Here is a 26,228-nt window from a genome sequence, read left to right as displayed (position 1 = left end):
GAATCTGACTAACCTCTGGTTTCAAACCATATACAAAATGTTCCGTATCCTTATCACCAATGTCCTCAAATACTATACAGCTTGAAGACCTGTAATAACCTTTCATAGTACGCGTGTACAGACTCTTTTTGCTCCTGAGTTGTTCTATCTATCTTAACCCAATTTGGAGGGATTTTCCCTTCCAAGAAAGTGATTACTTGGTGATACTTCTTCTGACGGGGCTCCTGTTTTGGAATCTCTTGCATACTGTTCACTCTGCAAATCAACCGTAATCTTAAACTCAGCCTATAAATCAGCTGGTACCACAATATCGAATAAACCATCTAAATCCTTCAATAAAACCTTTGAAACATTCACAAATCTTTCCACTTGCTTGTACATAGTGCACCCAGTGCTGTGTATTCCTATCTAGGAACCTCTAGGGACTGCCTGTGGTAGCGCACCAGCACTGTATATTTCTTTCCGGGAACCTCTTGTGATGGTCTGTGGTAGTGGACCATAGGTCATCCTGCGCTAACACTGGCTCTACATGAAGTTCGAATGTGCTGCATGGCTAAACACTTATAAGGTTCCAAAGGCGAGACCTATTGGCTATGCCAATGCATGTTTCCTTGTGGAATGGCTCCTATTTCTTTGCCAATGATCAAGACTATTATTAGTAATTCAAACACATCAAAGATGATGAGAGGATGCTTGCTTTAAGCCAAACCACGGGGTAGCATTCCAACCCATTGTTCTTTTGCTTACTATGTCACCTTAGATTAGACATAGCCATATGCAAGTCAGTCTTGACCCTGCTCCAGTAGAAGCAATTTAGCCTGAACTGCCAAGCCAGGCCCTCTCAAGAGCTTAATTTAAAGCATGGTTTTTGGTGCTCGGCACGTCACATAATTTCCCGAAACTGCACTTATGACGCCTGCCACACATTTGGCACTGTTTGTGTAATTTAAAGATGAACAGAAACACAATTGTTTGTTAATTCAGTATACATTAACAACTAATACCTGCCACCCAAGTCGTTCTTAAAGCTTTGGCGGCCTCCAACAGTCTGAATTGTCACACTTCGGTGTGATGGTTACTAGTTGTGTCAGAACAGTGGCAGTGTGTGGTGCAAACTGCGGTGGCCTCCTGATGAGGGCCCCAGCACTTATTTTTTTCCAAATTAAGCCCTGGCCCCTCTCTGAAATAGAATACAAGCAGACCAATACTGATTTTTCCCTGATCGGTGGTCATGTTTTGTCTCATGTTCTTTCTTATGTTCTTTGTGCATGCTGTCTATATGTCTGTCCCTCTTTGTGCATTCAATGTACAAACCCAAGCTCTGTCATTTCTTGTTAATGTTTAAACTTCTGTCATGAAGCCCAGACCCTGGTTGTGTGCTTACGTATCTCTTTTGAATCTCTTGTTTGTGAATTTTGACCTGGTTGTGAGATTTACCCCTTCCTCCATTGTCAACATCATAAACCACTGTTTGTGTTCTGTCATTGCTATTGTCAAAAAGTTAGAATATTTTTCTGTTTCTCCGTCATATATTCTGGGCATCATTCTATCTTCCTACCATTCTGCCCACAGAACTGCATACTTCTACTTAAATCCATGTAATTTCTTATGGGTTGTACAACGGGTATTATGGTTATTTATTTAGTGCTTATATCCCTGGTGGGCACTGACATTTTACAGACTGGTAGCTTGCTACTTTTTGGTAGTCCACTTTTAGTAATTATGTGTTAGATGTACGAAACATTTTGGTGTTCGCGAATGGCCCAATTCGCATTATCAGACCGTTTTGAGAATGCAAAAATACCTTTTCTGATGTACAAAGCCCAAATTGCAAATCGTAATTTGGGTTTGCAAATCAGTATTTGGAAGGGACGTGTTTGGGGCGTCCCTTCAAAATACCGATTCAAATTGGTATGTACTTTACCACCAACATAAAGTTGGTGGTAACCCATTCGCAAATGGGAAGTGGTCCCCTTGGACCCATCCCTCTATAAGATTAATTGAATAATATTTTTTTAAGCAGGCAGTGGGCCCACGGACCACTGGCAACTCTTAAAAAATAAAAATGAAAGATTAATTTTTTTTGTTTTAAAGTATCCCATTTTCCTTTAAGGAAAACGGGCAGCATTTAAAAATAATTGCTTTACTTAAAAGTAATTACAGACATGGTGGTCTGCTGACCCCAGCAGGCCACCATCCCGTTGATGGCAGCGAATCGTAGTGAGTCACAAATTGCGACCTACCTCATGAAATTCTGAAGAGTTTTCTGCATTAGAAATAGCGATTTCCCTAATTGCAATTCACAAAAAATTGCAATCATGAAATTGCTATTCCGAACTTTTGTTTATGGAGCCCTTAGTTTTATAAAAGGATTAGTTTGTCACTGTAAAATGCATTTTTCAGTTTATATTTTATGTCAATTTAATGTGCAATTCTTCATATGTAGAGTTTAAAGTTGCATGTTTTGAGTTATATGAGATGCTTCCCACAATGTGGCACCTTTCAGATTCTATTACATTGGCATTTATATGGTGTTTTCTTCTCCTGAAGGATTGCTGAAACATTTTACGGAGAGGTGAACGCTGTTACATAGGACACCTAAATTAAAGGCATTTGTAATGCAAACTGAGTCACAATTTGTCATGCTGGTTATCACAAAGTTGCATGACACACAACGCAATTTACCATTCTATGTCATGCAGTCTGTTATATAAAGCTGTTGCAAACTGTCATGCTCTCTATCATATCATACCATACCATATCATTATTATAATAATTGTTTGCATGTAATCTGCACTATCAGTTGGCTGTGCCACTTTTAACAAGTGATGCTTATGTCCTTGTTTTTATAAATCTTTTTGATATTGGAATAAAGAAAACTTTGGAAGAAGATTGCTGTTTGGGAATACGTTGTATACTTGTTTTTCCTATTGAAAAGTGGTGCAACTGTGCTTTTGTTTGAAATTGTTGAGTTCCGTTAGGAATAGCATTGTGACAGTGGGTGTGATACAGTGTGCACACATATTCTCATGGACATAGATGAGGTCAGAATAACGGAGGGATAGCAATTTAGGTGCTGTTGATTGAAGGGATCCACTTTCGGGTGTATTGTTTTTACAGGAACAACGGGCAGTTGAACCCTCTGATAAATCTTAGCTGAAGAAGGACCCATTTTAAAGCACACAATCACTTCTGTCAAACAGGGAGCTGTTTGTTTCTTTCAGTACACCCCAATTCCGGTTAGCGCATACAGAAATATTACTAAAAGGGAGGGGTCTGTCACAGTAACAAAAGTTAGACTTTTACCGTCTAAGTGCCGGGCTGGTATAATTTTAGCAGTTGCTCAGTATGGGGCTGTTGCTGTGTCTTGGAAATATAAAACATTGAAAACCTAGTTCTGTTCGTTATTGTAAACCTATGTTACTTAGAAGCTCTGGACAATGTGTTTAACTGGTAAAAGAATATTGAAAAAGATTTGCTATGATACATTTTTTTGTTTAATACAGCCTAATTTTTTCTTTGATTTCAGGACTCCGGCTTTTTATTTTTTCGAAAAACGATGTATAATTCTACTGATATTATTCTTAAAGGTGAGTATTAAAAATCAGAATGAAGTGTGATTGAAAGCTTTTGTCTTTGTGCAACACTTGGCATTGGAGAACTGTTTTCTCTTCTTTAATCACGGAACGTATTTAAAAAAAGTGATAATTTGTATTGGCAAAATATAAAATCACTGATTGATTCTGATCAAGTGTATTACTGCAATTCGAAGGAACTTCTCTCCTGCATGGAACCTACTGTTTAATTTGTTTAATTCATTTATGTATGAGATTTGTAGATGATCGCCATTCTAGATCAGGAAGGAAGTCCTGACTTAAAAGGTTATTTATTCTACAGTGGTGAGATTTAGATTCTGCCATCCATACTGGGCATGCAAGCCAGAACCAGGACTGTGCACGCTGCCTCATGTACATTGTCAAAGAACTCGGCTCTGCTCTAGGACACCAAGTAATCAACTCCAACACTAGCCTAAACTACTCTAATATCTTGATGTGACACATTAACGAACATGCTGGCAGCAAATATGATCATATCAATACCTGCAGGCTGGCAGGCAGACATTGGTACTATAGTGGTGCTTAAACCAACCTCCTTTCTTGATTTAACTACATTGTAAGTCTCCTCCCAGGCTTCCAAACATGTAGTTGTCCTGGTGCTTTGCTAACAATGCACCTAATGTAGCCTGCATGCACTAAAGCGCTTTTACCACTGGCGTAAGAATCCTTGAGGGGGCCTCCCTGCAAGATACGTGGAGGGGCCCCTCCGGGCTCCATCAGGAGCTCTGCAGCCAGATTGCTGTGCTAAGGAGGCCCCCTGGAGTTTGCCCCCTCCCCCCGCACCGTGTGGTCTGCGGGGGCCTGTGTTACGCCCCTGACGTTTACCAACATATCTACTGGAAGATTAAGTTCAGTGAGCCTGGCTGATAAACGGTTGTCTACCAGCTAGCTTGTTTTTGGCTATAGCAAATAGCCTTCTTTCAGAAAAACACCTTCTAATGGTTTCCCTCATCTTTTGCAGAGTTGCATTTTCCCATCAGTTTAGGCCTTGGTTGAACTCTTTAATGCATGATCAGCGAGGAACCCACAGTGTCAGATACAGACACTTCTAGAGACACCTACCATGTACCATGATATTAAAGAAGATAACTACTATGTACAGTGTGTCAATACATGATCTCATTAGTGATTATACCATGTAATACCTCTGACCAATACCTAGGTCTAATATTGTATATGTTCATAATGTTTAAAATAACTGATTGCATTGTATCTTGAACTCGTTGTTTAAAATGTTATGTTCACTAACGAGAGGTGTGGGGGGGCACTTTCACACGTAATTACTTAGGTTACTGTTTCTTCCGAGTTTTACTTCTTTTGGGTCGTGGAACCGGAACACTCTCGTGCGCACCAACCACCTTCACGCGCCTCCCGTCTACTACTAAGCGAGCCCCCTCATTCCGGGCAGGCTAAGACATTGTGAGTTCCTTTTTGATACGTTTTTCTCGTTCATCCTAATCAAAACGACTTCCGCTTAGAACTGAGTGCATATTTTTTGATGTATTCTCTGATGCACTCCTGCCATTCAAAGATGGCGAACCCTTTCATCCACACTACTGATAACTTTGGACATCTTCGATCTCTACCATTGTCTACAAAACAATCCCTCCCACCTGGTCACGTGTCCGTACAGAGAGACGGCAACCGGGAACCACAGGAGGAGGGATTCTGAAACAGAGGTAAGCGGCAACTAACTCCCGTGAACGCCACCGTTTGCTGTGAAGCCCATGGTACTGGGCTTTCTTAGAGCTAACCCGCGCTCCTGTTTTTCGTGTTATAGCGCATCGCCTTTTTGAGAGACGTACTCGTCTCGAGCCAGTCAAGTAACAGACGGATCCCCTCCCGGCTTATCTCCTGACACACCAGGAGTCAGGTACTTTGTTAATTTAGTACTAAGAGATCTTATCTCTTTTTGAGGAGCAATATGTCCTCATGTAAGAATACGCTATCATGCGCTTTAAATGTTTAAGACCTGACAAAGCAGGATTCTAGTATTTTCTCCATAAGGGAATGCTCTATAGACCAAAAAAGCAACAATGAAATATGTCTTTTTATACGTTGCGCTAACTCGCGCATTCAGTTGACTCTTTTTCTGTATTCTCCTTTCGGTGATCCCCTTCTACACAGAGTGAAAAATACAAAGATTTTCGCCTTTCTTGAATACAGAATACCAAGCAATTAGTACCTTCCACGTGACTATCACAAAGGGACTTACCGTTTCTATTTAGTCACATTCAGACTCGTGGTAAGAATACCGCACTTTTTGTTCACCATCTATTCCACTGAGTAGGTGTTCTTTTTCCCCTACCTTTGAATGCTTTTTCTCATGATTCTCTTTTTGCATATACTCTCTCCTCTAGTCTCTCTCCGGCAAGTACCGTCCAGTACACGGATATTAGCCCAGATCCATTACTAAACACCACGAACGTACCATTCCTCAAGGTAAATAATCTATAATGGCGAGAGAGAGTGATTTTTCCTATCCTATCCAACCACACGTTCTTAAGGGGCGCAATAACAGAACTCCCTGAGTACCCCTAAACAACACGGATAAAAATAACACCGGTCCACCACGTCGTGTTACTGTTATGGCCCCTCACCCACACCCCCTCACACAGGCTCACCTAGTTTTATTCTGATTGATCCACTACTGCATGAACCCTCGAAATGCAAGATCTCTGTGTATGTGTTAAACACGACCACACACCAAAGCGTTATGTCACGAAATTTAATGTCTTTGCACCACCACCCAAGGGCTACCACTCACAGCCTTTGAGTGACACATGTACTAATGTGTTGATGCCACCACTACACTACACCATCACGTGCGAACCCATACGTACGGCACCACTGCATGTTGGCTGCAGTTTTTCACCATTTGCAGTATATGACAACGGCAGTACTGACTTGATGTATATTATTCTTGTACCATCAGCCCTGAAGAGTCGTGTTGACTCAACTGTACACGACGAAACACGTGTCGGCTTTTCATTACATCTCTTGAGTCTGGAGAGAATAAATCAACTTCTTGCTGTATCAAGAACACACCAAAGATTCTGCTTCTGTTTCCTTATATATTTTTCAGTCATTGCACTGTTTGTGATACTTTGTTGTAGTAGCGAGAGCACACTTGTATATACATTGTTTAGTCCCTTGACTTTTTAGACGGTTAAGGGTGTTTTTCCGCCTGCTCTTTACGCACTACATGTATGATTGTCAATCAACACCCTGTAACGTATATCCTAGGCAGTGCGCCAGAGTAATCTGAATTTCTAAAAACCCCACTGAAGTGTTTCTTGAGTTTGCAGATTGGGCGCCTCCACGTTACGTATTTGAACCACTAGACCTGATTTCAGGCTTCTTACTGTCCACCACACCATGGACAGGGCTAAAGCAGCAGCAGATCTTTTTGAGAATCTGGCCAAGGGCATGCCCACACACCAGGCATCAGCCACGGCAGGTCCTGCACGCATAGAGGGTTTAAGAGACAAGTTCTTCAAACTTGAAAAACTAAAGAAACAAGAAAACTCCCGTTGGTGGGACGGAGCAACCTTGAAACACTACCTTAAACTCAAACTAGTTCCTAGAGGACTACGGTCCAACATCTTCCCGACCTATGACGATCTAGACCGGGATCTCATGAGTAAATGGGAAGACTCTTTGAACCTAAATTCGATCACACTAATGGACATTCTCATTGAGAGTGCTGATCGGAAGACTGCCCTACTACAATCAGAAATCTCTGTGGTAGAACAAGAAATCAAAGATCTGAACAAACCTGAGGCCACTGTTAAAAATTACACTATTCTGGACGAAATTCTTCTGAAACACCAATCCGAAATCCAGAGTAGGAAGGCACGTCAAATCAAAAGGGATGAGGCAGACTATAAAAATGGCAGGATATACACCTTTGATCGCAAGTATGACTCCTTAATCCCGAAACCTAAGGCAGGCTCACAACCCGGCAGGTCTACCATCACCAACTCTGCTAGTTCCAGCACCACCTCTCTGAGTTCTACTGGACTCAGCGACATAGAGAATGAAATTCTGGCCAATTCAGAACCTCATAATTCAACCTTTTTTTTAGAGATGCAACGAGTAAGGAGAGGCAACAGGACTCAGCCACCCAGGGCCGCTACAGACCCAGAACCCACAGGGGGAAACGTAGGGACAAGCGAGGAATATCGCAGGAAATTGAGGTCAGGCACACAGAGGAACCAACCACACTAGGTGACACAGTTCAAGTTATAAACCTTTCCTCTCTTCCTCTAACGTCCGATATGACATCCTTACTTGGCAGAGGTTTGAATTTCAATCCCTATTCCACCGGCGACATATGTCAAACCAAAATTGATATCTTCAAGTTCATACGTAATCTCAAACTCAAGAAACATTTTGCTGGATCACAAGAATTGCCGAAACAACCTAGACATATCCCTACTGTTTTTGACAATGTACCTTTAACCATTAAAGATGTGCAAGCTACACACCTGCTTCTTTCCTTGACAGATAGGGAAGATAGTCCACTTGAAATGGAAAGACTCCTTGAAGAGTTGGATGTCGAGACCGATTACAGTATCACGAGTGGCCTTAAGAGTAGTTCCAAATGGATTCCTACACTAGCAGGGGGCAACAATATTGACAAATTTTACAGACACGTCCTTGAAGATCTTAAGAGCACCAACATTAAGAACCTCGACACGAAATTTAGATATAGAGACAACTTGACCAAGGGTGAACGGTCAGCACTCTCTATTCTTAGCGACAACCACAAAATCATCATCAGGGAAGCGGACAAAGGGGGGAATGTGGTGGTCATGGATCTCAGTGACTACAATAACGAGGTCCTTGGCCAACTGAGTGATGACTCTTGTTATGAGCTTATTGACCATAATCCTATGGGACCATTAACAATACTACTAAATGGACTCCTATTGAATTGGAAGCAATCTGGTCTACTTGATGACAATGAATATTTGTATCTTAAAGTCTTCAGACCCACATATCCGTGGCTGTACACCCTACCCAAAGTCCACAAGAACTTACCTTTCCCACCAGGCAGACCGATAGTATCGGGGATTGGGGGCCCCACCGAAAGAATCGCAGAGTATGTGGATCTTTTTCTGGGACCTCTAGTCAAGAACCTTCCATCCTTTATACAAGATTCAAAACACATACTGAACATCATGTCAGACCTGGAGTGGCAGCAAGGGACTAGACTAGTAACCTTGGATGTGGTGTCCCTGTACACCAGCATCAATCCTGAAATAGGTATCAGTGCTATTACCAAACTCCTTTCAAATAGACCTGCTTCGCTATGGGCACATACCAACATGCTGCTACACATGATGAAGATCATCCTGGACAACAACTTTTTCATTTTTAATCGGAATTGGTACAGACAGAAGAAGGGAGTAGCCATGGGCTCGAAATTTTCACCCTCCTTCGCAAATCTTTTTATGGGGGCCTTGGAAACTGACCTAATCTGGGGTATCAAAGGCAAACCATACATTGACTCCATAGTCTACTGGGGGCGGTACATTGACGACTGTTTTCTCTTATGGTCAGGATCCGAGGAACTGCTCCAATCCTTCTTTAAATATCTAAACAATAACCTATGGGAAATCAGCTTCACTATGCGCCACAGCCTAACCAACATTGAATTTTTAGATCTAGAATTCTACGTTAAGAACAACCAATTGCATTCCAAACTATTCAGGAAACCAACTTCCTGCAACTCCATTCTTCACGCTTCGAGTTTTCACCCTGAACATCAGTTACGGTCCATCCCTTATGGAGAATTCCTTAGGGCTAAACGCAACTGCAGTGAAGAAATGGAATTTGATAACTGTATCATGACCATGAAAAACAGATTTAAAAAAAGAGGATATTCGAGCTCATCCCTTCTAAAAGCAGAACGCAAATCCAGAGTCATCTCTAGACCAGATTGTCTGAAAGCACGTACGGAGGTTGAGTCCTCCAAACAACCAATCAGACTGATCACTGAATTCAATGCACTCAACTATCACGTCAAGAAGAGCTTCAATAAACACTGGAAAATCTTAACAGATGACCCTGTTCTTAAAGAGTTTCTTCCTAATAGACCTTCCATCACATACAGAAAGGGCTTCACCCTGAGAAACAAATTAAGCCCTACAGTCCCCCACAACACACCGGCTCAGGACTGGCTATCTACACGAGGTCTTGGTTTCCACAAATGTGGGTTTTGCTCCATGTGCATTTGGGGCAAACATGGTACCAAGACTTTCAAAGGCCCTGATGGAGCCATCTACAAAATCAGACACAACATCACGTGTTTGACTAAATTTGTGGTATACATAATTGAATGCCAGTGTGGAAAGATCTATGTAGGCAGCACCATCAGGGCCTTCAAGGAAAGAATTTCTGAACACATAAGAGCCATACAGAGGAGAGACCCCAAATACCCTGTGGCTCTACACGTTGCTGAATGTCAACCATTGGTAGATGATATCAAAGTACGTGTTTTCGGCATAGATGTAATTCCCCTCGACATTAGAGGGGGCAATCGCGAATTGAAGCTCAGACGTAGGGAGGCGACCTGGATCATGCGTCTTAGATGCGTGGAACGGGGGCTCAACTACGATCCTGAGCTTCAATTCTTCTTAGGCGACTAGGCAGCCGTCTTGGGGACCCTTCTTTTACATAGACTTACTGAACTCTTTAATGCATGATCAGCGAGGAACCCACAGTGTCAGATACAGACACTTCTAGAGACACCTACCATGTACCATGATATTAAAGAAGATAACTACTATGTACAGTGTGTCAATACATGATCTCATTAGTGATTATACCATGTAATACCTCTGACCAATACCTAGGTCTAATATTGTATATGTTCATAATGTTTAAAATAACTGATTGCATTGTATCTTGAACTCGTTGTTTAAAATGTTATGTTCACTAACGAGAGGTGTGGGGGGGCACTTTCACACGTAATTACTTAGGTTACTGTTTCTTCCGAGTTTTACTTCTTTTGGGTCGTGGAACCGGAACACTCTCGTGCGCACCAACCACCTTCACGCGCCTCCCGTCTACTACTAAGCGAGCCCCCTCATTCCGGGCAGGCTAAGACATTGTGAGTTCCTTTTTGATACGTTTTTCTCGTTCATCCTAATCAAAACGACTTCCGCTTAGAACTGAGTGCATATTTTTTGATGTATTCTCTGATGCACTCCTGCCATTCAAAGATGGCGAACCCTTTCATCCACACTACTGATAACTTTGGACATCTTCGATCTCTACCATTGTCTACAAAACAATCCCTCCCACCTGGTCACGTGTCCGTACAGAGAGACGGCAACCGGGAACCACAGGAGGAGGGATTCTGAAACAGAGGTAAGCGGCAACTAACTCCCGTGAACGCCACCGTTTGCTGTGAAGCCCATGGTACTGGGCTTTCTTAGAGCTAACCCGCGCTCCTGTTTTTCGTGTTATAGCGCATCGCCTTTTTGAGAGACGTACTCGTCTCGAGCCAGTCAAGTAACAGACGGATCCCCTCCCGGCTTATCTCCTGACACACCAGGAGTCAGGTACTTTGTTAATTTAGTACTAAGAGATCTTATCTCTTTTTGAGGAGCAATATGTCCTCATGTAAGAATACGCTATCATGCGCTTTAAATGTTTAAGACCTGACAAAGCAGGATTCTAGTATTTTCTCCATAAGGGAATGCTCTATAGACCAAAAAAGCAACAATGAAATATGTCTTTTTATACGTTGCGCTAACTCGCGCATTCAGTTGACTCTTTTTCTGTATTCTCCTTTCGGTGATCCCCTTCTACACAGAGTGAAAAATACAAAGATTTTCGCCTTTCTTGAATACAGAATACCAAGCAATTAGTACCTTCCACGTGACTATCACAAAGGGACTTACCGTTTCTATTTAGTCACATTCAGACTCGTGGTAAGAATACCGCACTTTTTGTTCACCATCTATTCCACTGAGTAGGTGTTCTTTTTCCCCTACCTTTGAATGCTTTTTCTCATGATTCTCTTTTTGCATATACTCTCTCCTCTAGTCTCTCTCCGGCAAGTACCGTCCAGTACACGGATATTAGCCCAGATCCATTACTAAACACCACGAACGTACCATTCCTCAAAGTAAATAATCTATAATGGCGAGAGAGAGTGATTTTTCCTATCCTATCCAACCACACGTTCTTAAGGGGCGCAATAACAGAACTCCCTGAGTACCCCTAAACAACACGGATAAAAATAACACCGGTCCACCACGTCGTGTTACTGTTATGGCCCCTCACCCACACCCCCTCACACAGGCTCACCTAGTTTTATTCTGATTGATCCACTACTGCATGAACCCTCGAAATGCAAGATCTCTGTGTATGTGTTAAACACGACCACACACCAAAGCGTTATGTCACGAAATTTCATGTCTTTGCACCACCACCCAAGGGCTACCACTCACAGCCTTTGAGTGACACATGTACTAATGTGTTGATGCCACCACTACACTACACCATCACGTGCGAACCCATACGTACGGCACCACTGCATGTTGGCTGCAGTTTTTCACCATTTGCAGTATATGACAACGGCAGTACTGACTTGATGTATATTATTCTTGTACCATCAGCCCTGAAGAGTCGTGTTGACTCAACTGTACACAACGAAACACGTGTCGGCTTTTCATTACATCTCTTGAGTCTGGAGAGAATAAATCAACTTCTTGCTGTATCAAGAACACACCAAAGATTCTGCTTCTGTTTCCTTATATATTTTTCAGTCATTGCACTGTTTGTGATACTTTGTTGTAGTAGCGAGAGCACACTTGTATATACATTGTTTAGTCCCTTGACTTTTTAGACGGTTAAGGGTGTTTTTCCGCCTGCTCTTTACGCACTACATGTATGATTGTCAATCAACACCCTGTAACGTATATCCTAGGCAGTGCGCCAGAGTAATCTGAATTTCTAAAAACCCCACTGAAGTGTTTCTTGAGTTTGCAGATTGGGCGCCTCCACGTTACGTATTTGAACCACTAGACCTGATTTCAGGCTTCTTACTGTCCACCACACCATGGACAGGGCTAAAGCAGCAGCAGATCTTTTTGAGAATCTGGCCAAGGGCATGCCCACACACCAGGCATCAGCCACGGCAGGTCCTGCACGCATAGAGGGTTTAAGAGACAAGTTCTTCAAACTTGAAAAACTAAAGAAACAAGAAAACTCCCGTTGGTGGGACGGAGCAACCTTGAAACACTACCTTAAACTCAAACTAGTTCCTAGAGGACTACGGTCCAACATCTTCCCGACCTATGACGATCTAGACCGGGATCTCATGAGTAAATGGGAAGACTCTTTGAACCTAAATTCGATCACACTAATGGACATTCTCATTGAGAGTGCTGATCGGAAGACTGCCCTACTACAATCAGAAATCTCTGTGGTAGAACAAGAAATCAAAGATCTGAACAAACCTGAGGCCACTGTTAAAAATTACACTATTCTGGACGAAATTCTTCTGAAACACCAATCCGAAATCCAGAGTAGGAAGGCACGTCAAATCAAAAGGGATGAGGCAGACTATAAAAATGGCAGGATATACACCTTTGATCGCAAGTATGACTCCTTAATCCCGAAACCTAAGGCAGGCTCACAACCCGGCAGGTCTACCATCACCAACTCTGCTAGTTCCAGCACCACCTCTCTGAGTTCTACTGGACTCAGCGACATAGAGAATGAAATTCTGGCCAATTCAGAACCTCATAATTCAACCTTTTTTTTAGAGATGCAACGAGTAAGGAGAGGCAACAGGACTCAGCCACCCAGGGCCGCTACAGACCCAGAACCCACAGGGGGAAACGTAGGGACAAGCGAGGAATATCGCAGGAAATTGAGGTCAGGCACACAGAGGAACCAACCACACTAGGTGACACAGTTCAAGTTATAAACCTTTCCTCTCTTCCTCTAACGTCCGATATGACATCCTTACTTGGCAGAGGTTTGAATTTCAATCCCTATTCCACCGGCGACATATGTCAAACCAAAATTGATATCTTCAAGTTCATACGTAATCTCAAACTCAAGAAACATTTTGCTGGATCACAAGAATTGCCGAAACAACCTAGACATATCCCTACTGTTTTTGACAATGTACCTTTAACCATTAAAGATGTGCAAGCTACACACCTGCTTCTTTCCTTGACAGATAGGGAAGATAGTCCACTTGAAATGGAAAGACTCCTTGAAGAGTTGGATGTCGAGACCGATTACAGTATCACGAGTGGCCTTAAGAGTAGTTCCAAATGGATTCCTACACTAGCAGGGGGCAACAATATTGACAAATTTTACAGACACGTCCTTGAAGATCTTAAGAGCACCAACATTAAGAACCTCGACACGAAATTTAGATATAGAGACAACTTGACCAAGGGTGAACGGTCAGCACTCTCTATTCTTAGCGACAACCACAAAATCATCATCAGGGAAGCGGACAAAGGGGGGAATGTGGTGGTCATGGATCTCAGTGACTACAATAACGAGGTCCTTGGCCAACTGAGTGATGACTCTTGTTATGAGCTTATTGACCATAATCCTATGGGACCATTAACAATACTACTAAATGGACTCCTATTGAATTGGAAGCAATCTGGTCTACTTGATGACAATGAATATTTGTATCTTAAAGTCTTCAGACCCACATATCCGTGGCTGTACACCCTACCCAAAGTCCACAAGAACTTACCTTTCCCACCAGGCAGACCGATAGTATCGGGGATTGGGGGCCCCACCGAAAGAATCGCAGAGTATGTGGATCTTTTTCTGGGACCTCTAGTCAAGAACCTTCCATCCTTTATACAAGATTCAAAACACATACTGAACATCATGTCAGACCTGGAGTGGCAGCAAGGGACTAGACTAGTAACCTTGGATGTGGTGTCCCTGTACACCAGCATCAATCCTGAAATAGGTATCAGTGCTATTACCAAACTCCTTTCAAATAGACCTGCTTCGCTATGGGCACATACCAACATGCTGCTACACATGATGAAGATCATCCTGGACAACAACTTTTTCATTTTTAATCGGAATTGGTACAGACAGAAGAAGGGAGTAGCCATGGGCTCGAAATTTTCACCCTCCTTCGCAAATCTTTTTATGGGGGCCTTGGAAACTGACCTAATCTGGGGTATCAAAGGCAAACCATACATTGACTCCATAGTCTACTGGGGGCGGTACATTGACGACTGTTTTCTCTTATGGTCAGGATCCGAGGAACTGCTCCAATCCTTCTTTAAATATCTAAACAATAACCTATGGGAAATCAGCTTCACTATGCGCCACAGCCTAACCAACATTGAATTTTTAGATCTAGAATTCTACGTTAAGAACAACCAATTGCATTCCAAACTATTCAGGAAACCAACTTCCTGCAACTCCATTCTTCACGCTTCGAGTTTTCACCCTGAACATCAGTTACGGTCCATCCCTTATGGAGAATTCCTTAGGGCTAAACGCAACTGCAGTGAAGAAATGGAATTTGATAACTGTATCATGACCATGAAAAACAGATTTCAAAAAAGAGGATATTCGAGCTCATCCCTTCTAAAAGCAGAACGCAAATCCAGAGTCATCTCTAGACCAGATTGTCTGAAAGCACGTACGGAGGTTGAGTCCTCCAAACAACCAATCAGACTGATCACTGAATTCAATGCACTCAACTATCACGTCAAGAAGAGCTTCAATAAACACTGGAAAATCTTAACAGATGACCCTGTTCTTAAAGAGTTTCTTCCTAATAGACCTTCCATCACATACAGAAAGGGCTTCACCCTGAGAAACAAATTAAGCCCTACAGTCCCCCACAACACACCGGCTCAGGACTGGCTATCTACACGAGGTCTTGGTTTCCACAAATGTGGGTTTTGCTCCATGTGCATTTGGGGCAAACATGGTACCAAGACTTTCAAAGGCCCTGATGGAGCCATCTACAAAATCAGACACAACATCACGTGTTTGACTAAATTTGTGGTATACATAATTGAATGCCAGTGTGGAAAGATCTATGTAGGCAGCACCATCAGGGCCTTCAAGGAAAGAATTTCTGAACACATAAGAGCCATACAGAGGAGAGACCCCAAATACCCTGTGGCTCTACACGTTGCTGAATGTCAACCATTGGTAGATGATATCAAAGTACGTGTTTTCGGCATAGATGTAATTCCCCTCGACATTAGAGGGGGCAATCGCGAATTGAAGCTCAGACGTAGGGAGGCGACCTGGATCATGCGTCTTAGATGCGTGGAACGGGGGCTCAACTACGATCCTGAGCTTCAATTCTTCTTAGGCGACTAGGCAGCCGTCTTGGGGACCCTTCTTTTACATAGACTTACTGAACTCTTTAATGCATGATCAGCGAGGAACCCACAGTGTCAGATACAGACACTTCTAGAGACACCTACCATGTACCATGATATTAAAGAAGATAACTACTATGTACAGTGTGTCAATACATGATCTCATTAGTGATTATACCATGTAATACCTCTGACCAATACCTAGGTCTAATATTGTATATGTTCATAATGTTTAAAATAACTGATTGCATTGTATCTTGAACTCGTTGTTTAAAATGTTATGTTCACTAACGAGAGGTGTGGGGGGCACTTTCACACGTAATTACTTAGGTTACTGTTTCTTCCGAGTTTTACTTCTTTTGGGTCGTGGAACCGGAACACTCTCGTGCGCACCAACCACCTTCACGCGCCTCCCGTCTACTACTAAGCGAGCCCCCTCATTCCGGGCAGGCTAAGACATTGTGAGTTCCTTTTTGATACGTTTTTCTCGTTCATCCTAATCAAAACGACTTCCGCTTAGAACTGAGTGCATATTTTTTGATGTATTCTCTGATGCACTCCTGCCATTCAAAGATGGCGAACCCTTTCATCCACACTACTGATAACTTTGGACATCTTCGATCTCTACCATTGTCTACAAAACAATCCCTCCCACCTGGTCACGTGTCCGTACAGAGAGACGGCAACCGGGAACCACAGGAGGAGGGATTCTGAAACAGAGGTAAGCGGCAACTAACTCCCGTGAACGCCACCGTTTGCTGTGAAGCCCATGGTACTGGGCTTTCTTAGAGCTAACCCGCGCTCCTGTTTTTCGTGTTATAGCGCATCGCCTTTTTGAGAGACGTACTCGTCTCGAGCCAGTCAAGTAACAGACGGATCCCCTCCCGGCTTATCTCCTGACACACCAGGAGTCAGGTACTTTGTTAATTTAGTACTAAGAGATCTTATCTCTTTTTGAGGAGCAATATGTCCTCATGTAAGAATACGCTATCATGCGCTTTAAATGTTTAAGACCTGACAAAGCAGGATTCTAGTATTTTCTCCATAAGGGAATGCTCTATAGACCAAAAAAGCAACAATGAAATATGTCTTTTTATACGTTGCGCTAACTCGCGCATTCAGTTGACTCTTTTTCTGTATTCTCCTTTCGGTGATCCCCTTCTACACAGAGTGAAAAATACAAAGATTTTCGCCTTTCTTGAATACAGAATACCAAGCAATTAGTACCTTCCACGTGACTATCACAAAGGGACTTACCGTTTCTATTTAGTCACATTCAGACTCGTGGTAAGAATACCGCACTTTTTGTTCACCATCTATTCCACTGAGTAGGTGTTCTTTTTCCCCTACCTTTGAATGCTTTTTCTCATGATTCTCTTTTTGCATATACTCTCTCCTCTAGTCTCTCTCCGGCAAGTACCGTCCAGTACACGGATATTAGCCCAGATCCATTACTAAACACCACGAACGTACCATTCCTCAAGGTAAATAATCTATAATGGCGAGAGAGAGTGATTTTTCCTATCCTATCCAACCACACGTTCTTAAGGGGCGCAATAACAGAACTCCCTGAGTACCCCTAAACAACACGGATAAAAATAACACCGGTCCACCACGTCGTGTTACTGTTATGGCCCCTCACCCACACCCCCTCACACAGGCTCACCTAGTTTTATTCTGATTGATCCACTACTGCATGAACCCTCGAAATGCAAGATCTCTGTGTATGTGTTAAACACGACCACACACCAAAGCGTTATGTCACGAAATTTCATGTCTTTGCACCACCACCCAAGGGCTACCACTCACAGCCTTTGAGTGACACATGTACTAATGTGTTGATGCCACCACTACACTACACCATCACGTGCGAACCCATACGTACGGCACCACTGCATGTTGGCTGCAGTTTTTCACCATTTGCAGTATATGACAACGGCAGTACTGACTTGATGTATATTATTCTTGTACCATCAGCCCTGAAGAGTCGTGTTGACTCAACTGTACACGACGAAACACGTGTCGGCTTTTCATTACATCTCTTGAGTCTGGAGAGAATAAATCAACTTCTTGCTGTATCAAGAACACACCAAAGATTCTGCTTCTGTTTCCTTATATATTTTTCAGTCATTGCACTGTTTGTGATACTTTGTTGTAGTAGCGAGAGCACACTTGTATATACATTGTTTAGTCCCTTGACTTTTTAGACGGTTAAGGGTGTTTTTCCGCCTGCTCTTTACGCACTACATGTATGATTGTCAATCAACACCCTGTAACGTATATCCTAGGCAGTGCGCCAGAGTAATCTGAATTTCTAAAAACCCCACTGAAGTGTTTTTTAAACTTAAAAGAGTTACCTCCAAGGCTTTATCTCAGGTAGTCAGTAGAAGAGTATTCTCGGTGTGACTCCGAGGTGGAGATTTCTTTCAAGCAGTTTTAGTTTTTCTTTCTACATCTTCTTGTATTATCTGGCGTGTGAATCCTTTCCATGGACTCAAGGAAGTAGAACCTGTTAGTTAACTATTGCTAAGGTCCCCCTTACACTGCTTATTTTGCTGTAGTGATTTCCAACCTATTGAGTCTTTCTAACTTTGTATGTGCTTACCTGGACTTTAGTATGTACATTCATAGGAAATATAGTAGAAGCCCATGTCTTTAAACCTAAAACCCATAAAGTGGAAAAACAAATGAATAGAAATGTTTGTTGGAAATCGATACAAAAAGGGGAATCATTAAAAATATTGATTTAGTACTCGAAAAAATTATTTAAAAGAAATAAACCCCAATAGAGAATTCCAGTTAAGGAACGTTGGTTTAATATTAAAGGAAAAAAAGAGGTTAGGAGATAAAGGTAGAAGAAGGCAGGGTAGGAAATGGTTAAGAGTTGGATTTATGGTCGTCAAATGGGCCTCACAGAAAAGCATTGATATAGAATGGGGGCAATATAAACTTGGCCCCACACAGACAAAGGAAAAGGAAAGAAGACGGAAGGAGAAAGAACATGACATGGGGAAAACAGTGGAAAGATTGTTCCCTATCCTCCAAAACGACATTTTTTTAATGGTGATTACATCTAGTGGCAGCACATGGAAATGTGAAGAGTGTGAAGGATAAAAGGTTCTATGCTAACAGTGAAGAAACCCCAGGAGACTACATTTTGTTTAAAGATTACACCATAAACGAAATAATTTAATTTTGAAAAAAATGCCACTTCATGAATAGATTTGTACTAAATGGTAAATGCCATTCGTCTTTGAAGTTTCGATTGAACAGTTCAGTGATGAGGTTTCTTAGAATTGATATTCAATAAGTTTGTTTTTCTTTGAAACTGTTTACTCCCCAGTTGGCCATTTTTCAGTGTAATCACCTGAGCAGATCCAAAACTGTTCTGTGACACTGGGCTCATTTCTCAACTGTCTTAGAGTTTACTGTTCAGTATTTTCAGGTAATTGTGTTAGCGGGTAGTAGAGTACTTCCACTTCTTCCTTGCATGTCTATTTAAAGGGCCCATTGCCTAGCATTTGGGTAACCAGTGTTGTTAAACCTGTGTCCCGAACTGGCAGAGGTTCTCCATACTGGCACTCTTTCTAAGATGTGGTGATGAGGTGCTGGATGCTCAAAAATCATTATGATCCTGATGCCTACACACTGGTGGATATGGAGATTGATTGGCCCCAGAACGTGCATGCGTGTGTGTGTGTGGTTTCCCTAGAGCTCTTATTAGAAACTGTTGAAAAGTAAACTACTTCTGGTTGTTCCCAATTCCACCATGAGCTTATTTCTTCAGTGTGTAAGAATAAGTAGCAGCAGCAAGGCACGTCATTGTTAAAGATTGAAGGCTTTTCATCGTCTGTAATTCACCCGGTGTTAAATTCAGTGCATAGCTATCCTACTGTGGCATTCACGTTACCAGCTACTTTATTGCCCTTGTCTCAAGTTCTTGGATATAGCTGGCTTTGAAGCTGCTGCCCTTAGATTTTGTAAATGATCACAGTATTCTAATCTTGGTTTTTTCAGATTTTGTGTATTTTCTAGAGTTCAGTTTTTAGTTAGTCAGTTAGTTAGTTTTTTGTTTTAAGGTTTTACTTGATGGACAGGGACAATTTAAAAGCCCAACCAAACAATATTCATTAAAGGTTTAGGGATATTTCACTCCAAATCCCTCTTAGATAGCTACTGCTTACGTTTTGTCCCTTTATCATTAAAAATGCATTTTTTTTCGGGCCTTTTTGAAATGTCAGTTTATTAAAATGTCAATCTTCCCCCTCATATTGTTTCTTTTTATAAATGTCCGTTGCAAATTAATGGCTGGCTTTTTTTTTTAACAAGTTCGATAACAGTCTGATATATTTTATATGGTGAAATAAATCTCCTAGAGCAAGCCTAAATATATTGTAAATGTCTATTTCTATGTGTTGAATGGCAGGAGCGTACAGAGATAAATGATCGACAGGGACATCTGGTCGAGAATTTTTATTATGGGGTTTCTTCGTTGAAAGGAGTAAACTTTAATAGAATGATGTTTGCTAATGGTTGGATGCTTTACTATACCCTCTAGAGGCTTAACAAAACGTTAAAACTGCCAATAGAAATGCTCAGGATGTAAAGGAGTAGGTGACTGCGAGCACATGTTTTTGTCGTGTATGGCAGTTTCCGGATTTTGGATACACCTCTTTAGGTATAGTTCACTAAAGGTAGCATACACCGTTAAACCCTCATCTAGTATCACCTTGTTAGGCCTCGCCATTCCAACATAGTTTGGGATAAAGTGTGCACAATTTGTTTATATTTCAGCATTGGTGTCTCAGACTATTATTTCTTGCTACTGGAAATCATCAGTGAACACGACATATAGGGAATGGCTATGCAAGATGAGGAAAGTCAACATAAGGAATACTGGTACTATGCCTGGGGGAACACAATTCTGCAGTATAACGAGTTGTGGGGAGCCGTAGTAGTGGAAGAAACTATTTATTTTGCACTTTATTAGCGAGTAGCACAGGCACTTTATGATCTCCTTTCGATATAGAGGGAAGCTAGCACTTTACTCACACTGTCACTTTATTGAGGTAGTAAATGGTCAAATAGACTGGTTATATAAGTACTGTATTTGCGCAGTCAATTGGAGTCAACTGTTGGGTATCTGTGTTTTTTTGTTTTTCTGTCGCTGGGTATTTATTTCTGACATAAAGGCCTTAAAGAACTCACAGGGGAATCCGTTTGACCAGGGGACCTTCCCTGCATGCAGCCCCGCCAAGCCTGACAAACTCCTACCCTGTGAGAGTCCTAATAGGAATCGCGGTCACACATTTGTCCACCTGTTACCCATACAGCGTCTACTGCAGAGAATAAACAAGCCGGAAGTAAGACACAAACCTGCATGCCACCTCACTGGGGCCAATGAGCAGCGAGCCCACCGAGTTGTGTATAAGAGGGATACATATGGGGGAACCTGAGACCCCGGAATAGCATATGGAGCAATTTACTGGACTTATTTCTCCATTGGTAGATATGGCTTTGGGCCGCTCGCCAAGAAAACTTTGCATCCTCTATGAGGGTCTGTTGACGCGCCTTCTGCCCATCTGCCTGGCGGCCCTGCACCCTTTAGTCTGCCATCCGAGCCTCCAGATCTACCAAATCTTGCGCCTGCCTTTGTCACAGCCTGGGGGTAATATCCGACCCCCAACATGGGCTTTAGGGCCTCCCACAGCATCTTCATTGACTTTACTGTGCCGGTATTGACTGCAAAATATTTCTCTATGGAGTGCTCCATAGTCTGTTGATACTCTGGTTTCTGTAGATGCCAAAGCAACGAGTGCCATCGGAACATTGGGCACTGACCACCCACATGGAGTCAAATGATCACCGGGTAATAATCTGAGAGCACCTATGTCAGAACAGCAATATCCAAAACTGTATCTGAAATGCATGTGGGATAAAGAAGTAGTCGAGGAGGGAAAAGGAGTCATGGGCTGAGGAGAACAAGGTGTAACCTCCCCATGTGTGTGATGCACCCTCCAGACATCCACCAGGCCTAGGGCTGACATAAATGAAGGTAGAGGAGTTTTACTATGACCAAGGGGTGGGCCACTTGGATGCCACCTATCAGCCGAGTGTTCCATCACACTGCTCCAGTCGCCTCAAGAGTGACTTAATTTTGAAGGCAAGTGGTTTAAGTTGCTACTTTTTTGGGCAATTGTCAGGAGGTTATGCTTGTCTCCACCTTTGTGCTGTAGTATAAGGCTACCAGTGAAAAATGTATCGAACTTGTGTTTAGAGGGGAATCCATTATGAACATTGTGAAAGCAGAGGATCCTGTACACCAATATATTCCCCTTCATCTTTTCTAGAGGGATGTTCAGTTTGCCATCACCATGGTGGTGAGCGGTGGTACAAGCTCAGTGATGTTCATTATACAACTCCGATTACCACACCATGTCGTCTTCTGCCGAACTGGTTTCTGAAAGCAGGAGGAGAAGTTTATTAGAATTATCTGTTTTTGTGTTGTTTGTGCGGAACTTTGATAATTGATCGATATTGTTGTATACACTTATAATTTTGTTCAGATTGTTTAATGTGTCAATGTTTAAAGCTATTCTAGGTTCTTAAAACTGTGGATATTGCTAAACTAGCACAAACTGTATGCTCTTTTCCAACAGTTGTTTCACAGAATTGCCAAAAACCTGTAACGTTTACAGTGGAATGGTACTTGAAACGGTATTCCTGCCACAATCATTTCCTCAACCTGGAAGTAAGCCACTCTTTTTTTTTTTCCTTAGCACTTCACGGACCTTACAGCTGATAAAATAACATCATCTAAAATGGATTCCTGATTTAGTATATTGTATTAAATTTGTGTATTGTGTAAAAAAAAAAGAAGAAAAAAGAACATTAGAAAAAAGTAATGGATTACCATGAAACATACACTTTGGAGGGTATACAAAAGGTATTATTGTTGCTGATGATGTCTTTCCACGTGTTTCTCTGTTAAACTGTGATTCTTTCTTAATTGCATGTGGACCCTAAAATCGAGCACAGGTAATTCTTACGAGTACATGTCAGTCTCCTCTCAGGATGTTTTTGCCGCAGGGTACTCTCTCCCTCTCCTGAAGAAATTCTCTTTACAAACGTCTACCGAATGTTATGTATTAAAGTGCTTTTAACTCGAGCTGGTGTAGACCTCTATAAGTTAGGTATCGTCCTTACTATCAACGTAACGCAGTTAAGCAAGCAGTGAAATGTAAATGACTACCTACCCAAAAGCTCTGGATGGATTATTGAATACGGTTGTAAGAATATCAACGTGCTATGGTATGTTTTTGACAATTTGTAATGGCCTTAGTTGAAAGATCAATGTGAATGCAATGGATTAAGAAAACCACAACAGAATTGAAATAGGCATCTCTCAATTCTTGCTGTCCCACTTTGACCCTCACTATCTGGTGAAGAGCTTTTTTATTCCCATATTTTATCTTTGGGGGACAATTGGAGATCTTGGTCTGGGCAGACTAGGTTTTTCATACTAAACTGTTGTCTCGAATCAGTTGAGCATTTTTGTGTTTTGCATAACTATGCTTCGGTGATACTAAACACAAGCATTGGCATAGCCAATAGGTCTCCCCTTTTGGATCTTATTAGTGGTTAGCCATGCATCACATTATTCTGAGTACTGTGCCCCAGGGATTGAAGAGCTGTAGCAGAGCTGCACTGGTCACCTGTTTGCTTTTTATTGCTATATTTGGTGTTAAACTGGTGCTAATGAGGTGTAACCAATGTCCATTCAGTGTTACCAAGTTTAAAAAGGACGAAATAATGAATAAGTTAAAAAAAAAACTTGAAGTGTAGGACTTCACGTTTACATTTACTGCATCCTAAATACGAAGTAAATGTAAACGTAAAGTCTTATACTTCAGTTTATTTTTCTCTACTTACTTTATACTTACAAGGTCCCAAAGGCGAGACCTATTGGCTATGCCAATGCTTGTTGTTTTAGTGAACCTCTCGTGGAGTGCAGACCTCTGATGTCATTGTTTGTGTTCGCATTTCTTTAGGAGCGGTAAAGTTTGCAAATTATGGTAATTAGTTGCCGAAAGCTGTTTAAAATCATCCTCTGGTAAAACCGATCGCGATGCTGCTTGCGTGTGGCATCACTTGCCTGAATGCTGATGTAAGCCTCTGCCTGCACTCCCGGGCTCATCTCTTCGGCATCTCCGCAATGAGGAAGCACCCGCTGTTGCTCCCCAGGTGTTGCTAATAGCTTTTGCCGTGGTGATTGAATCGTCAAGTGTGCGCTTTGCATGTTGGTAGTTGTAGTTCTAAACTATGGTAAAATACATTGTAAGCTTAAGCTCAATGTATTTTACCATACTTTAGAACTGCAACTACCAACATGCAAAGCGCACACTTGACGATTCAATTGCCACGGCAAAAGCTATTAGTAACGCCTGGGAAGCAATGGCGGGTGCTTCCTCATTGCGGAGATGCCGAAGAGATGAGCGCGGGAGTGCAGGCAGAGGCTTACATCAGCATTCAGGCAAGTGATGCCACACGCAAGCAGTATCTCGATCGGTTTTACCCGAGGATGATTTTAAACAGCTCTCGCCAACTAATTTCCACAATTTGCATTTCTTTAGGAGCTGTAAAGTTTGCAAACACAAACAACGACATCAGAGTTCTGCACTCCACGAGAGGTTCACTAAAACAACAAGCGTAGTATTGGCACTCGTGCTTGTGCTGGCATCCACAAGAGCAAGCAGCGGCGCACAGGCCATCTGTTTTCAATTTGTACGCGCGCCGCTGCTCTCTCCCGCAAGGTGGATGCCGGCAAAAGCACGAATACTTGAAAAGAGCTGACCAATTTCTAAAGGTCATCTCCTACAGCAGCCCGTGCGCGCTGGCTAGACGAGACCTAAAAAAACATACAAAGCAATCTTTGAAGAAATGCATCCCACGGTAAGAAGTAACCTTTTCTACCAAAGTCTTAATATTCCATAACATATCCATGAACTTTCAAAGAAGTGCCTCCATTGCAAGATATGCTTGACGAAGCGCTCGCTCTGTACTTTTCCTGGCTCTTTGATCCTGTTCATGCAAACAGTTTTTGTTATCTTGCTACAGTAGCCTCATACATGGTGTCTGACGCCAGCACATTACAGTACTGCATAGAACTTACTGGTGACCATCCCAGATCACTTGCTTGTGTTCCTTTCTGCCTCCAGGGTGTTCACTGGGGCATGTTCATTTTGTTGTTTGTGTCCTCTTCAGCACCACTTATCCCGCTTCCCTGCTGCTCACTACTTATCTGTTGTTGGTGTGAGCTGCTGCTAAATTTTCGGGTACTCTCCATGTATTTATGGGGCTGAGATCCCATATTTGTACCCCAGGTAGATCGTTTTTTGTACAAGGTACTACTCAAACTGGTCAGATCTCAGTTTGAAGGCCTTTTTATCTTCATTGTTGGAGAAAGCAAAATTTATGGAATTTCATTGGAATTTGTTTAAGCATGATTATGAATAGGAAAAAAGTAATCTTGCTCTGTAGAGGACTGTCTTCCCACGCCAGTATGCTTTACTGCTCCTCTGTATTTCTAGGGAGTAATTTGCCTGCTTAATTCAACAATATCTGCTGCTTCTCTTGCACATTAAAAGCTTGGAATTCCACACTTTTTCTCTCTCCGCACTTTTGTGAGCATTAGCTCACTGTAATGTAGTGGGGCTGAGCCTTGCAATCATACAGTGTTAAGTAGCATGAGCTTATTAGAAGTTTAAACGCCATTTTACCTTTTGCTTTCTTTTGCACACGGCACACACGTTAGCTATTGTTTAGAGTTTGGCTGTGCTTTTTGCTTCACATGAGAATAACTTGTTTTTCTACATTGCTAGGCTTGCTTCGTAAGCTTAGTCTGAACAGTGAGTGCCGAGGCCTTCAAGGTTATATCAACAGTGTTGCTGTTGTTCGAAGTGATCAGCGCACGTTCTAGCCATAACATATATGCTGCTGTGGCCAACTCAGATACTGGCGCCTTTGATAATACACTTGTGTAGGCATGATTGAACACACTTGGAGAACATTCGTATGCTGAGAGCTTGTGCAGAACTCGATGTGATTCACTCCTGCTAATCTTTGAGGTATGGGGTCGCCTATGCAAGCCTAAGAGACCTTCTTTAGTTATAAAATAACCTACTAGCAAGGGAGGGTGAGATATAGGTATATATTTAACCTGTTTTCATTTAGCATTATAACATGCTTTTTC

The 26,228-nt window shown here is 42.1% G+C and overlaps 1 protein-coding gene across 1 annotated transcript in view; it reads left to right on the top strand.

Annotated features, from left to right (window-relative positions):
• Nucleotides 1-26,228, top strand: part of TMEM87B (transmembrane protein 87B) — a 376,065-nt gene that overhangs the window by 34,294 nt on the left and 315,543 nt on the right. Inside the window, exons 2-3 of the mRNA XM_078649037.1 lie at nt 3,530-3,590; nt 22,636-22,727. Coding sequence (XP_078505163.1) covers nt 3,530-3,590; nt 22,636-22,727 — 153 coding nt within the window. The remainder of the gene's footprint in view (nt 1-3,529; nt 3,591-22,635; nt 22,728-26,228) is intronic.

The sequence above is a fragment of the Lissotriton helveticus genome, chromosome 6 (genome assembly GCF_964261635.1).
Source record: "Lissotriton helveticus chromosome 6, aLisHel1.1, whole genome shotgun sequence".
In the NCBI taxonomy this organism is placed as follows: Eukaryota; Metazoa; Chordata; class Amphibia; order Caudata; family Salamandridae; genus Lissotriton; species Lissotriton helveticus.
This window is presented reverse-complemented; position numbering and strand designations above follow the sequence as displayed.